Source organism: Tenrec ecaudatus, chromosome X, assembly GCF_050624435.1.
Source record: "Tenrec ecaudatus isolate mTenEca1 chromosome X, mTenEca1.hap1, whole genome shotgun sequence".
NCBI lineage: Eukaryota > Metazoa > Chordata > Mammalia > Afrosoricida > Tenrecidae > Tenrec > Tenrec ecaudatus.
Window position 1 is genome coordinate 2,106,219 of NC_134548.1, and position 15,352 is coordinate 2,121,570.

The following is a 15,352-nucleotide window of genomic DNA, read 5'->3' on the forward strand; positions in this document are numbered from 1 at the left end:
CAAGACATCTTAATGGCTGCCATGGATGGTTTTGATAGTCTGCGGGCACGGAATGTTCCACCAAGGAGATCCAAATTGAGAGTGCTGGACCTAACCCTGAACCCTGACACCAACGTCTGGAAAGTGTGCTCTGTGCCCTCATCAGATGATACGCTGTCCACCCAGCCGAGAGCTATGACTCACCAAGGGAAGGATTTCAGAGCAGGGGAGACGTCTCAGCCCTTGGCCTCTATGGTGTTAATCACAGACCTGTGTTTTCTTGAAACAGGCCAGGATGAATTGCTCACCTGCCTCATTGAAAGAGTTCAGCAGGGAAGGGGTCTGCCACCCCTGGGCTGTAGGAAGTTAGAATTTATAGGTCTACCAGAACTCCCAGTTATTGAAGGGGTACTGCATGAGGTGCAGCTGGACTCTGTCCAGGAGGTGGTATTGCACTGCAGATGGGACCTGAAAACCCTCAAGTGGTTTGTACCTTACCTGGCCCACTTCACTCAGGTGAGCACACTCCATCTTTCTGGAATCATCCTGGACCCCCTTGGGTCATGTAGCAGGGAGGAAGTGGAGAAGTTACTTGAAGAGTTGACCTCTCAGCTGCTCAGTCTGCATCAACTCAGGCACCTCATTCTGGAATCTGTCTATTTCATCGACGAACAACTTGACCAGATGCTCAGGTGTTTGCCGGCTCCCTTGAAGACCCTCACCTTAAAGTACTGCGTGCCAGTGGACTCTGACATGTTTAGTCTGTGCACGAGTCCCAGCACCAGGAGCCTCAGATCCCTGGATTTGAGCGGAGTGTTCAAGGCGGCCTTAAGACATGAATTCCTCCCAAGTCTGCTCGAGAGGGTCTCAGCCACCCTGACATACCTCAACTTAGCTGACTGTGGCATCAATGACTCTGAGCTCACTGCCTTGCAGCCTGCTCTGGGCCAGTGCTCCCAGCTCACTACCTTGCTGCTGGGTGGAAACTCAGTCTCCATGGCTGTGCTGCAGGACCTGCTTGAGCACACGTGGCCACTGTGCAATTTCTGCTTTGTGGCGCTCCCTGTTCCTCAGCATTGCTATCGGGATCATGGAGGTCCAGTGTATCTGAGTACTCTTTCGGAGGCTTTGCGGGAGCTCGAGATGACCCTGCAGGCCTATGGGCCCCTCTCTGTAAAATTCTCTCCCAGCGCAGGTAAGAGTACTTGGGATGAAATCATCATACATGTGTAAAGTGAATGTGATGACCCTCTTTACCAATTCTCAGCTCTGCTCCTGGTTTACCCTCTCACTTTTAAGACATTCGTATTTACTACGCTAATAAGATAATTTCGAGTTCGGTTCAAGAGGATTGGGCTATCTTTGCTAGCACAGTGTGGTCCGTTTGACTAGAAGACTACAGGAAGCATCTGCCATTAACAGCCTTACCCAGTCATTCCTTGCCGCCTTCACATCTCTTTCACAAGACATGAAAATAGATTCCCACAGCCTGGAAATGACAGAAAGGAGCATTATACGTCCTTGAAACCCAAGCTTCCTGCCCTGGGAACCTCATAGACTCCGAGGAACGTGGACGCCAATACTCCACGAATCTCCAAGGAATTGACCCCCATGTTGAAAAGAGGCCAGTCCCTCCTACAGCAAGACAATCAGCTGACAGCCTTGCACACCCACACCTAAGCTTCTGCACGCCAACAGCCCTTTCCTGAGATGAAATAAATGTCGCTTTGTAAAACCATCCATTGTGGTATTTAGTTCTCATCTACCCAGAATATAAAAAAACATCGCCTTGACTCTGGACCTGTGAAAACGCAAAGAAAGTGGAACCGGAACAAAGCCCCGCCCCACGCTCCACGCGCCTGGCCCAGGGATTGGCGGTAAGGGGGCGGATCCCTCCTGGGAGCCCCGCCCCCCGGTCGCGCGCCCGAGCCCCGGATGGGTAGTCACGGAGGAACCAGCCAGGAAGCCCGCTGCGCGCATGCGCAGGACACCTGAGCCCAGGCGCGTGGCAATGACGAAGTTCCGCCCTCTTCAGGACTTCCGTGTGAATCCAACTTGGGCAAAGCACAGCCCCTCGTCACACTGCGCGTGCGCGTGCGCCCTGAGAAGCCTCCTTGTCTTGCAGGGTCCAGAAAGGTGGGAGGCAGAGCAACATCCCCTGGGCTTGTTCGAATGCCATCTCTGTGCTTTCTTGGCTCCATACAGCTGTGTGCGGCAGAAGCCCCCCCACACCTACCTAAACAGTAAGACAATGATGTTGTTTGTTTTATAAACACTAATTGGTAACGCTTCTTACAGAAGAGCCGTTGAGAAGAGAATATACTGGGCCCTTCTCCAGAGGTCAATCCTTTAAATGCCCAATGTGATCCAATCATCCCTGCAGTGCTCCAGATAAATGCAATTGATGTGGCATGCTTGGTAACCAGGGTACTCATTCAAACCTACCAGGCAATCTGTGGGGCTTGATGAGGTCATCTACCCCAGAGAGATCAACAGTCTGTAGGCAGCCAAGGAGGCACTTTTACTCTTTCCCATAAGTTGGCTCTATGTTGGAAGAGACACAGTACAATGTGCTTGTGCTATTGGAAATGAGTTACACCAATGAATATTCATAAGGGTATTATTTTGCATATGTGACAATCTGTGGACTAGAGCCATTTCTGTAACCAATTGCTTAATCCTCTCTCATCTGCTAACTCACTTCCTCAAAATGTTCTTTGTTCTATCAATCACAGCGGGTGAGTTTTGATGGCTGACAGTTTATCTCAACAGGGCTGGATCTGGACACTAAGGGTGTGTTCTGTTAGGATGGCATCAGCCTGGTGGATAAGATCACCAAAAATACCATCACTTCCCTGCTGAGACCTACTGTGAACAGCCAATGATGGGGAAGCTAGCTATCTTGTGGGTGTGGTTTTATGAATTAAAATGACTCTGAAAGCTCTCTAGCTTTGTTCTGGACCTGGACCCTCCTCTGTCCTGAAGGTTTGGAGACTTGAGAGAGAATCCTGCCATTATCTCTGTATCTATGGAAATTGTTGGTCTCAACACCCTTGGGAAGAAGTTTGCCCTTTGACCTGCCATCTTGGATTCATCACCCACTGGAAATACTTGATCAAAGATAAGAGTCAATATTAAAGTCTGAGCCTTGTTAACCTTTCCAATGGTGATTTGAAATAGGGAGTAACATGAAATCTAAATAGTTCTGAGGTGCTGAGTGGGGAAGGTCCTAGAGGTTGAGGTGTGGCATTCCAAACTTGTCTTTCTTTGAGGCCTGTGTGAATTGAGTGCATTCAATATTGCATTATGAACATATAAATATATTTGCTCTACCCAGTCTAATCAGGGTGTTGTGCTTACCCTCTATCTCCTTCACACCTCAGTACCTATTCAGGGACTTGATGCATCTTAATAGCTTGCTGTTGTGCAATGGTTCTTTAAAAATATCATCTTGCTGAGATCATGAATCTCAGTAGTGTGGCAAGTAAAGAAGAGTGTCAGTTTGGGGGATGGGCTCCAGTGTGGAGTTATTCATCTATTAATCAACTGTTGGAGTTTTCTGAACCACTGCTGTTTAAAGTTCAGAGTGATGAGAGCCTGCTCCCATAAAGACATATAATATTGGTCCCCAAGTAGCTGATACTGTCCACTGAGGTGAAATGGAATGGCCCATTCAGTGATACCTGTATTTTAAATAGGGGAGAAAGATGGGGCTTTCTTCTCCCATTCAGAATTACAGTCGTGGAATCCCACAGGGGTGGTTTACTCTGTCCTGTGTGGTTTCCATTCATCTGCATGGACAGTGGCAAGAAGCTCCTTTTACTCTTTGTTTGAGAGAATGCACTTTAGTGCAAACCTTGTGCTTGCTTAATAATTGTAGACAGATTCTAAGTAAGTTTTTGCTTTTAATGATGGACTTAAATATCCATTCAAGACTTCAATCCTAGAATTGCTTTTAGATTCTCGATGTCGGGTGACAACTGAATAACAACTCTTCTAAATTATCAAGGCATTTCAGTGGCTGTCATTTTTGTGGACCCACAGCACTGCTGCTGAAACTCTCATGTGTCTGAAGAGGAAGTTGAAGCCTTACTATTCAACCCTCTCACAACCCCACCACAAACCCTAAAAACATAAATTTTAAGGCGGGTAGACAAACATGTCCTAGACATGTAAACCAGAGATAGCTTAGTCTTCTGTGGTCAATTTTCACCTGGTGGATGAATAAGACCCTCTTGATTACAAAGCTATTAACTGAAAGCTGTGCAGAAAATGCCTGTCTGACTATGCTTCTTTGGATAAAGTCAGGCAAAGCTTTCTTGGGGTGTGAGCCTATTCCCACCTCTCCTTTCTGTGCCACATCTACCGAATGACATTCTCGATGTTCTCACTATTATAACTTGAAGGATTTCCCCCTTGGGCATCATGTTTCATGTTAATATTTTAATTTTTCTCCTGAAGTTGCTCTTTGAAATGTTCTGTTCAGCATTCTTTCATCATTTCTTCCATTTGCTTTAGTTACATTTCTACCAATGGCAGGTTTCAGAGTCTCTTAGATGTCCACTTTGGTCATTCTACCTTTTGTGTCTTGTGGAGGACTGCTTTCTTCATACAAGAGGTTATTGATGTCATCGCACAGCTGGTCCAGTTTCCTGTTGCTAGTGTTCACTCAATCCTATCTGTTCTTGAGATGGCCTTGCCATTCATGTGGGATGGATCTTAGGTTATATTTGTGCTCTCACGTAGTTGATTCATTTCTTCATCTTCATGGCCCCAGCTTCATTTTTGACTGCACATAATGACCTCCTCCAAAATCTCTTAAGTTAGGGCTTAAGTCTCAGCACTAAGTTTTTTGGATGTTACACATAACTTTCCAATGCCCAAAACAAAACAAAACAAAACAAAAACCCCAAATCAAAAACCACTTCCGGTAATGTCTTGAGATCATGTAACAATGAAGTAGTTCATCCTGCCCTCTGGTAGGGTGCATTGGAAATTGCATTACTTGCATGCTTCTAAAGATGGTCCAGGGAGAAGCAGTGTTTTAGGGCTCCCTGGGCGTGTCCTTGATGGACAGGACTGTCGGTTGCATAATCAGGAGTCCTACCTTAGCATCTTGCTCAGATGCCTCATTTGAAATCAACAATCTTCTAAACTCTTTAGAACATAAACTATGTGTCCCAATCTTGGTCCTCCTCTGGCTTCCATAATCCCCCTCTTATTGTGATTAATGGTCTTACAATTACTCATGAATTTGTACAGCTTCCAGTATTCCAGGACGTAGTGAAGTAAAATCCTGTCTTTGAATGGTCTGAGGTACCAAGACTTAATGGGTTGGCGTCCCTAATGTGTCTGTGTCTTTGTATCTTTCATAAATGAAGGCACTTTGTCCTAAACTTATCTTTGGTGTTAGGGTCTCTTTTGTACTGAAACACTTGTCCAACTTCTGTAATGGATTTGATTTCTGAAGATTGTACAGGCAGAAGTCAGTCGTGCATTCCTGCCATTTGGTCCATAAAGGTTGCTGGAAAGATGGAAGAGCTGAGTCCAGCCCTGGCTAGCAGATTCTCTGTGTCCCGAGATTTGAACGGCCGTGCAGCCTCACAGCCACGCCTGTCCCAGTACAAGCCCAAGTGCACTTCCTTGGAGCAGGATGAGCCGCACCGTTGTTATTGGAACTGCATAAATGCAAGGGACTGGCCTCTGTGAACCACACCAGAAGGCTGGCTGAAGATGACTGGACCAGAGTGGAGAGTGAGGAGGAGGAACACAGGAAAGATGACGAAGACATGGATGTTGATATTGACGAGAAACTCCCCAAGCGCTATGCCAATCAGTTGATGCTCTCTGAGTGGCTGATTGATGTCCCCGCGGACTTGCGGCAGGAGTGGATTGCGGTATTGTGCCCCGTTGGAAAAAGAGCGCTCATCGTGGCCTCCAGGGGTTGCACCAGCGCCTACACCAAGAGCGGTTACTGTGTGGACAGGTTTCCTTCCCTCCTGCCGGGAGGCAGCAGGCAGAGCTCATGGACAGCTACTGATGACACCACTGTGGAGTGCATTCACAGCGAGGCGCACCAGACCTACTACGTTCTGAACCTTATGTACTGGCAGGGATATTCCCGTTTATGACGGCCCCTCTGATTTCTGGTTCTACTGGATGTATGTGTAGTTAGCCGAGGAAGGCGACCTGGGAGAGCAAACAAAGCTCAATCCCTTTAAATTTGTGGGGCTCCGGAAATTCGAGTGCTCCCCAAGAGGCTGTGTGATGTTCTGGCCACAGGCTTCCCTTTTGTGGCGGACGGGCTCCTCTTCAACCACAAGCAGATCCACTAAATCAGGGGCACCATCCCCCTGGTGGGCTGGCTATGGCCTTACATGGTGCTGCTGGCCTGCAGACCACCCAGCAAGAGTACACAAGGCACCAGCTGCAGCAAATCAGCCAGCAAAATTAATGCTGTTATTCTTTAGAGTTAGTGAATGTTGCAGGGTATAGCATTGATAACAACATCCTGGTTAATAAAATAAAAATAGTACAATCATGGTTAAAACATTAAAGGGAACACTGATATTAATTAAAATATTCTGATTTTGATTACATAGGAGCATATTTAAAAATAAATAAAAATAAATGACTACTGGGACTCGCTGACATGGGAGGGGGGGGGGAAGGAGGCAGGTTATCCATCAGTGAACAAGATGGCCTTAATGTGGCTAATGTTTGTCTGTCTAAAGTATACTTGCAAATTTTACCTTGTGATTTCCCAAATCCTTCTATCACCAAGACCATATTTTCCAACTGTTTTCCCTACCTCATTGTTTCCTAATTTCTTACTCCAATTACCAATAATTATCTATGCCTCTTGACTACATGATGGGTCAATTTCATACTGAAGTGATTGGAAAACTACTTCAGCTTCTTCATTAGTGAATCGTGAGGAAATTTTACTCATCATTGTATTGACAAGACTTTCTTGTACTCCCATAGATACCCCATCACCCAGAGCGTTGTAGTTCAATACAGATCTCCAAGTTCAGTTTGATGAACGCACCATTATGCCTCTTGAGTTTGCCTTTCCTGTAGAGTAAGCCTTGGGATGGTTCGATTCAATGTGCAATGACCACATTTCCTACTGATCTTTGATTTATCCACCTCACCAGCTGCTGAGGTCACTGTCCACCATCTGTCTGCCCATATTGGATTCCAAAACCTTAGGACCAACATAGACAGAGGAAGTATCTAGACTGAAATGTAAGCCTCACATAGGTCTTGCGAGTCTCTCCCACTGTGAGTTGATAAGAGGAGTAACAAAGCCAGAAAGCTCCCTTCTGAGGAGCTCTGGGTGCCATGATCCAGTTTTGGAGGGCAAGGACAACCAGTGTAGCTCTCCCAGAAGTTTGAGCAGACGTCTCATACCATTCACAAGTCAGGATTGCTCTTGGAGCAGATTCATCAGCATAAGCAGCAGGAACCTACCCAGGCTCCTGGACCTGGGCATCCAGAGTGTGTTTCATAATGAGATCTCAGCCATGGCCGTCCTGGAGTCGCTACTCACGAACTCTTCCCACCTCTGTCATGCAGCTGTGGTCGGTGGACACAGATACGCAGCGAAGGCCACGGTAGTGTCTTGGCTTTTTATCCTGCTCCCGTAGGGGCTCTCATGAAGTCTTGGCATTCTCAACAGGATATTTTGATATCCTGCTTCCCAGATGATTCCACGCAGGGGATGTGAACTCTGAGTTGTGGATATATGCCTGAACACTGACACCAAGTTTTGGAGAGTGTGGTCTGAAACCCAATCCATTGCGTCCAGTAACAACGCAGCCCAGGACTGTGACACTCAAAGGGAAGGATCCCGTAGCAGGAGAGAAGCCTCAGTGTTTGGCCTCTATGTATTTGCTCAAAGCATTTGCCTTCTTGAAACAGTATCAGATGAATTGCTCACTATTATCATTACAAGAGTCAACTGTGGAAAGACCCTGCCACCCCTCTGCTGTCAGGAGTTAGCATTTGAAGGAGATCTGTCACAGCTTCCGATTATTGAGGAGATCTTAAATGGGGTACACATGGATTCTGTGCAGGAGGTGGGAATCCACTGCAGATGGGACCTGCAGAGGTGCAACTGGTTTACTGCTTACCTGTCCCAGATGGGTCACCAGAGCACACTCCATGTTTCCCACGTAAGTCCCACATAAGTCCAGATCCCCTGGTGTTATGTACCATGGACAAAGTGGAGAAGTGTCTTGCAAAATTGGCCTCTCATGTCCTCAGTTTGCATTACTCCAGCACCTCGTTCTGGAAGCAGTCTTCTTCCTCAATGACCACGTCTATCAGCTGCTCAGTTGTTGGCCTACACATTCGCAGTTTCTCTCTTTAAAAGCACTGCATTGCGTTGGACTCTGGCCTGCCAGCCTGTGCTTTTGTCCCCGAACCAGCCATCAAAGGTCCCCGCATATGAGTGGTATGTTCAGGGATTCCTTAAGACATGAATTCCTCCCAAGTCTGCTAGAGAGGGTCTCAGCCACCGTGAACCACCTGAATTTAGCTGACTGTGAAATCGATGACTCTGAGCTCACTGCCTTGCAGCCTGCTCTGTGCCAGTACTCCCAGTTCACCACCTTTGAGTTGGGTGGAAACCCAGTCTCCATGGCTGTCCTGCAGACCTGCTTCAGCACACAAGCTCTGTGTAAGTTCTCCCTTCTGAGGCTCCTTGTGCCTTAGGATTGCTATGAGGACACGGAAAGTTCTCTGTCTTAGGATACTCTTTTAGAGGCAATGGAGGATCCCAAGACGACCCTGCAGGCTACAGATTCCTCACTTTAAGATTTTCTCCCAGTAAGGGAAGTTGGGATGAAATCATCATGCATGTGGAAAGCTAATGTGGTTGCCTTCCTTACTAATCCTCACTTATGCTTCTGGTTTACTGTACCACTTGGAAAACCCTCATGTTCACTATGCAAATGATATTATTTGGAGTTAGGTTCAAGAGGATTAGGCTATCTTTGCTCTAACAATGTGGTGATTGGAGTTGAAGATTACAAGAAGCATCTGACATTTACGCCCTTAGCCCAGTCATTCCTTGCTGGCTTCACATCTCTCATCTACAAGACATGAAAAGAGAGGCCAACAGACAGGAGCAGAGCATGTCCTGGGAACCCAGGGTCCCTGCAGGGGAACCTTATAGATTCAGAAGAACCTGGATGCCAACACTCGTGGAATCCCCATGGAATGCACACAGATGCTGAAAAGTTACCAGTCCATCCCAGTACAAGACAATCAACATCCAATCTTTCATATCCATGTCTAAGCTTCTGACACTAACATATTTTGCCTAAGATAAAATAAATGTCTCTTTGTAAAGCTATCCTCTTGTGGTATTTACCTCTCCTGGAGCAACACTATTAAAAATGTGCATTCAATTTTGGGCTCTGTTCCCTCGACCTAACAGAAATGGGCATGGAAGGATGTCAGTTTTGGAGTTGTGCCTAGGTAGTGGGCTGTGCTTGTCTATAAATCAATAGTTGGAGGCTTCCAAAACCACTAGCTTCTACAATGGAGAAAGATGAGAGTCTGCCACCTCAAAGACACGCAGCATTGTTTACCAACAAAGCTCATACAGCCCTTGAGAGAAAGTGGAAAGCATCCCATGGGGCAAAAGCAGACAAGACACTTTATATATGGGAGAAAGATGGGGCTTTCTACTCCCACACAGAGTTACAATCATGGAAACTCTTAGGTTGATGCTTGTATCCTGAGAGCACTTGAGATTTAAGACAATGTGTGGGATCCTTCGGCAGAGGTCAGTCCTTCAAACATTGGTCAGCACACCACCAGGTCACTGGTTCAAATCTGTCAGCCAGTCCATGTGCTTTAATGAAGCCATCTACTCCTGGAGAGATTGACAGTCAGTAGGAAGACAAGGAGGCATTTCTACTCCTTTTCATAAGTTTGTTCATGAGTCGGATGAGCTACAGTAGAAGAAAGTTTGTGCTTCAGGAAGTGCGCTACAAAGAGGAGCATCCATAATGACAAAACTATATTGCATGTATGAGAAACGGGGCAACAAAACCATTTTTGTAAACACCCACTTAATCCCTCTCACCTGCCAACACAACCCTCGCCATCTTCTGTGTCCTCTCCCTCCCCGAGCATAAGGGGTGATGGCCGAGGACTTGTGTGAACAGGGCTGGGTCTGGATTCTCAGGCGTTGGTCTGTTCTGATGGCATCAGCCCGGCTGATGAGATCTCACGAAATGCCATCACTTCCATGATGAGACCTACTGTGAACAGCCAATGAGGGGGAAGCAATAGCTTCCTGGTGGGTGTGGTCTTATCCTTTAAAAGGACTCTCTGAAAGCTCTGGAGCTTTGTTCTGCACCTGGACCCTTCCCTTGACCTGAAGGTTTCTGGACTTGAGACGGAACCGTGCCAACATTTTCCTGGCTTCTCTGGAAGTTTTCAGGCTCAACATTCTTGACGAAGAAGTCTGCCGTTCGACCTGCCTTCTTGGATTCTTCAGGCACCGGATCTACCTCAACAAGGACAGTGGCCAAGAGTGAAATTGGAGCCTTGTCAGCCTCTGCAACTGTGAGTTGAATGAGAGTTACATGAAAACTACCTGAATGGTTGCGAGGAGCTGATGGGGAGGGACGCAGATCTTGGAGGGCTGGTGTAAGGAGATGGGAGAACACAGCGGCCTCTCCGTGGGAGACCAGATCCATGGATGGACAGAGGGAAAGGGTCTTGTCCTAGAATCCCTGTTTCATACGCTACTTCTTGTCATGGTTGAATGTCTCCTTCTTTTAGGAAACCCACTCTGTGTGTTCCTTCATCTTGTTTTGGTGGCCCCTGCATTTTTCATCGAATATTTGTGTGGTAGTTTGTTTCACAGTGGTGGCTTGGGAGGACAGGACAGAACAGTGCTTCCTTCGTAGGTTATAGGATTTGTGTGCATCTGGAATGACACAAATGCTCCTAACCAAAACAGCATCTTTCAAAATTGGGAACCATAGAATTTTGATTGTGAAATTTGCACTTTCGATTCGTTCTGTTCTGTCTTGTTTTGTTTTGCTTCTAGCACTTGTAGTCTTCTTCAGTTCCTTGTGCTTAAAAAATTCTAAGGAAGGTTCTTCAGCTCTGTCTGCATTGGGTTTGACCTTACATGTCGAGCACTTTCTGACAGCCTCTCAGACTGAAGCACACTGCCATGGAGTCACTGCTGACTTTCAGCAACCCCTTAGAAATGCTGGTGCGATAACTCTTCATGGGACAAGAAAGCCCAGTGTTTTTCCTGCGAAGCTGCTGGTGGATTCAAACTGCTGACCATGCAGGTCACAGCAGCCCAAGGCATAACCACTGCCTGTGAAGGCTCCCGAGCCTGTCCTAAGGCAGGGAATAGTCCCACTGCCTTCTTGAGAACCAACACTCATTTTCTGACCACCAAATTCTCATGTTGAACTTGAAAGGACACGGGGAAGATCAGTAGCTCAGAATCTCATGGTGTCCTGGAAGCAAGGTGGAACAGATTGCTCTGGGAAAGACAGGTAAATGATGCTGAAGCACAGGGGCAGAATGAGAGTGTAGACTTAAGGGAGGTCTCCTGTAAACTAAGACATGTAAATGAGCGAAAGCTTAGTCTTTTGTCCTCCTCAATGATGATGTGATGGATAAAAGAAAGTCCCTTCTTTATTACAAAGCTATTAACAAAGATCTTGGCAGAAATGACTATGTTTAGTTTTTCTGTCGACAGGAGGAAACCCCAAACGAATCTGTATTTAATTGGCTCTGCCTTTATTTTTCCAGCTTTTATGTCAGACAAAACTTTAACTGGGTCTCAGTTCCTTCCCACCTCTCCTTTCTCTGTTACATGCACAGAATGGCCTCCTCTTACCACCTCTTTGACCTCCTATTATCACTAGTGATGTTCACATTGAGCAGCATATCTCACTATAATAGTGTAATTTGTCTTCTGTTTTACATGTTCTGCTCAGCTCTTGATGGTTTCTTCCATTGGCTTTAGCAATGCTTCTATCAATGTCAGGATTCAGAGTCTCCTTTGCGTCCAGCTAGGTCATTCATTCTTTTCTGTTTTGTGAAGGATTTTTCTTTCATACATGATACTATTGATGTCATGCTATAGCTGGTCCAGTTTTCTGTCGATCGTATTCACTTGATCATATCTGTTGTTGAGATGCTCTTGACATTCAAGTGGAATGTGTCTGAGGTTATATTTGCATTCTCCTGCATCTGATTCATGTCTTCAGCTTCATGGCCCCAGCTTCGCTTTTGTCTGCTGATAATGAACTCCCACAAAATGTCTTTTAGGTAAGGGCTTCAGTCAGAACATTTCATTTTCAATAAGTTATCAATAACAGTCAAATCAAGAAAACCCCTTCAGCTGGATGGCTGCTTATTTAACTTTAAGCCCTTAACACCCCAAATGCTATATCGTTTCATAGACAGGCAGCTTTCTCCATCGTTGCTTATGCATACATTTGGACTTACGCTATGGTATCGGGAAGGTGAGCATCACAGAATGCAGATAATTAGGACAAGTGGTCCTGTGTTGAGGTAGTACTTGAATCTAGGCCCCATGTCCATCTGCAACCTTAATTCTTAACATATAGATATAAGTACATGGATCGATTTCCCTCTCATTGTACATAAACAGGGTCAAGTATAAAGAAAATATTTTGAAACCGATGATATTAGCATCCCTGCAAATGTGCTTGACACAATGAATGCATGTGTGGCTTACGATAAGAGATGTAAGAGCCCCCAATAAAGGTATTTAATAAAAGCAAAGAAACATCTGTCTTCCATTAAAAGAGATTTTTTAAAAGTGAATGCGGACATCCAGCTTCTTACTCAGAAAGTAAGATTTGAGTGGAATTTCTCTTTCCAGATGATTTCACTCTGTTGTGTTGTTTGAATATTCTGCATTCATGGTCTAGGGAATGAGCGAAGCAGATGAATCCAAAGAGGCAAAACCATCTGTTGCCCGAGCCCCTGAACTGAAAGGATGAGACCTCCAGTCCCATGGATAAGTGTTCCCTAGCTCTGAAATGTCGGGCCCTTTCATCTCACTCTCAGTCTTTGAAACTTGAGGTAGCGTTCCCCAAATTTCCTACTTAATTTTGCTTCATTCACCTCCCCAGCTGCTGAGGTCACTGCTTGCCATCAGACTCCTGACTGCCCATCTTGGATTCCACAGCCTCTGGGCCAACTTGAGTCAGAAGAAGAAGAATCCAGTTTGAAATCTAAGCCCACGTGGACCAGCCTCGACCAGTGTGAGTTACTGGAAAGATTAGCATGGTCAGCGAGCTCCTCTCTGAGGGGCTAAGGGGATGACAGTGGAGTCCAGAGTGTGGAGGGCTAGGACAACCAGATTGGCTCTCCCAGAACACTGAGCAGACCCTTTCTCTTCATTCACAGGTCAGGATCGCTCTTGGAGCAGATTGATCATCATGAGCAGCAGGAACCCACCCAGGTTCCTGGACCTGGCCATCCAGAGCGTGTTGCAGAATGAGGCCTCAGCCATTGCCTCTCTGGAGTGGCTGCCCACAGAGCTCTTCCCTCCCCTGTTCGTGGCAGCTGTTGTCGGAGAATACAGAGAGACAGTGAAGGCCATGGTTGGGGTGTGGCCCTTCCTCAAGCTCCCTCTGGGGGCTCTGATGGAAGATTGTCAGTCTCCCCCTGACATCTTAAAGGCTGCCCTTGATGGCCTTTGTATACTGCTTTCCCAGAAGGTTAAGCACAGGAGATGCAAACTGAAAGTGCTGGATTTACAAATGAGCACTGGGACCAACTTCTGGAAAGTGTGGGCTGGACGCCAGTCTACTGCCTCTGTAACGTCATCAGAGGATCCAGAGTCCACCCATCCCAAGACACAGATCCTCAAAGAAGACAAATGTAGGTCAGTGGAGAAATATCCAGCCTTGGCTGGCATGACGGTGCTCACTGACCTGTGCTTTCAGGACGACATCCCAAATGAAATGCTAACCTTCCTCACCGAAAGGGCCAAGCAGACGAAGGACCTGCCACACCTGTGCTGCAGGAAGCTCGAGCTTGTTCGGAATGTTGCCCCGCTTCCCATTCTTCGGGAGATCCTCAACATAGTGCAGCTAGACTCTGTCCAGGAGGTGAGATTGCTTGGTAGCTGGGACCTGCAAAGCCTCAACTGGTTCGCTCCTTACCTGGCCCAGATGGTCCAGCTGCATACACTCCTCCTCTCTGAATGCACCCTGTATTGCATCGTCCCCGGGGAGAACGATGAGGACGAGGTGCAGAAGCTACTTCAAGAATTCACCACTCAGCTCCTCAGTCTGCATCAGCTCCACACCCTCATGCTGCACTCTGTGAACTTCTTTGGTAACCACCTCCACCAGCTGCTCAGATGCTTGCAGGCGCCCTTGGAGACCCTGCACATACGCCGTTCCTTGCTTATGGACCAGGACTTGACATACCTGTCCTCATGTCCCTGCACCAGCCACCTGAAATCCCTTGACTTGAGTGGTGTACGCAGGCCTGGCTCCAATTACGAGTTCCTCCCTGCTCTGCTGAACAGAGTCTCAGCCACCCTGGTCCACCTGGATTTGGCGGACTGTGGCATCACGGACTCGGACTGCAATTACTTGCAGCCTGCTCTGGGTCACTGCTCTCAGCTCAGAACCTTGAAACTCTGCGGAAACCCGTTGTCCATGGCTGTCCTACAGACCCTGCTGTTTCACACTTTCCCAAGGTGCAACTTTGCCTTTCTAGAGCTTCCTGTCCCCCTCAATTGCTACATGGACCCCCAGTTAACTCTTCCCTGGCATACCCTTGCAGAGGTGATGGAGCAGCTGAGGCTGACCTTGCAGCTCCCTGGACCCCAAAGAATACGCCTTGCTTACAGGCACTGTCGCACCCTGTGCGATGCAATCTGCATCCGTATGGACAACTAGTGCCACAACCCTTTGCCATCTGTTCTCAATCCTGACTTCTACCTCGGGATCCCAATGTCGTATTTGGAAAGACTAGTGTTTCCTAAATTAGAGCGGTTTGGATTGAGTTCTTGAGCTTGAGGTCATGTTTGCCATGATGACGAAGGAGGTTGGAGGTATTGGTCAGAGGATGCATCTAACGTGATCAGCCTTCCTGAAGTCAAGCCTTAATTGCTTCACATCCATCTTCTGAAAGTGATGGAAAAGGAGATTCAGCAGCAGGTAGCAGATGTGCTCACCCACATCACGAATCAAAGCCAGGAGCAAAATACATCCCTGTCACCCACGGCCCCTTCCGTGGGCATATGCAGGACCTTGGCGACGTGGATGCCCAGGCACATGGAGTTCTTCAGGACTGCAGGTGTCCCCGATGCTAAAAAGCGACATGACTT

At 47.0% G+C, this 15,352-nt stretch overlaps 1 protein-coding gene and 1 pseudogene across 1 annotated transcript; both read left to right on the forward strand.

Annotated features, from left to right (window-relative positions):
* The first annotated feature begins 5,511 nt into the window (after nucleotides 1-5,511).
* LOC142434770 (snurportin-1 pseudogene) lies at nucleotides 5,512-6,449 on the forward strand (annotated as a pseudogene).
* A 7,476-nt stretch (nucleotides 6,450-13,925) lies between these two features.
* On the forward strand, nucleotides 13,926-14,921 carry LOC142434771 (PRAME family member 27-like). The gene has a single exon (XM_075539381.1). The coding sequence runs from the start codon at nucleotides 13,926-13,928 to the stop codon at nucleotides 14,919-14,921; it is 996 nt and encodes a 331-aa protein (XP_075395496.1).
* The last annotated feature ends 431 nt before the right edge of the window (nucleotides 14,922-15,352 follow it).

Coding starts and splice junctions, on each gene's coding strand:
- LOC142434771 (XM_075539381.1), top strand. CDS start 13,926: ATGACGGTGCTCACTGACCTGTGCTTTCAGGACGACATCCCAAATGAA.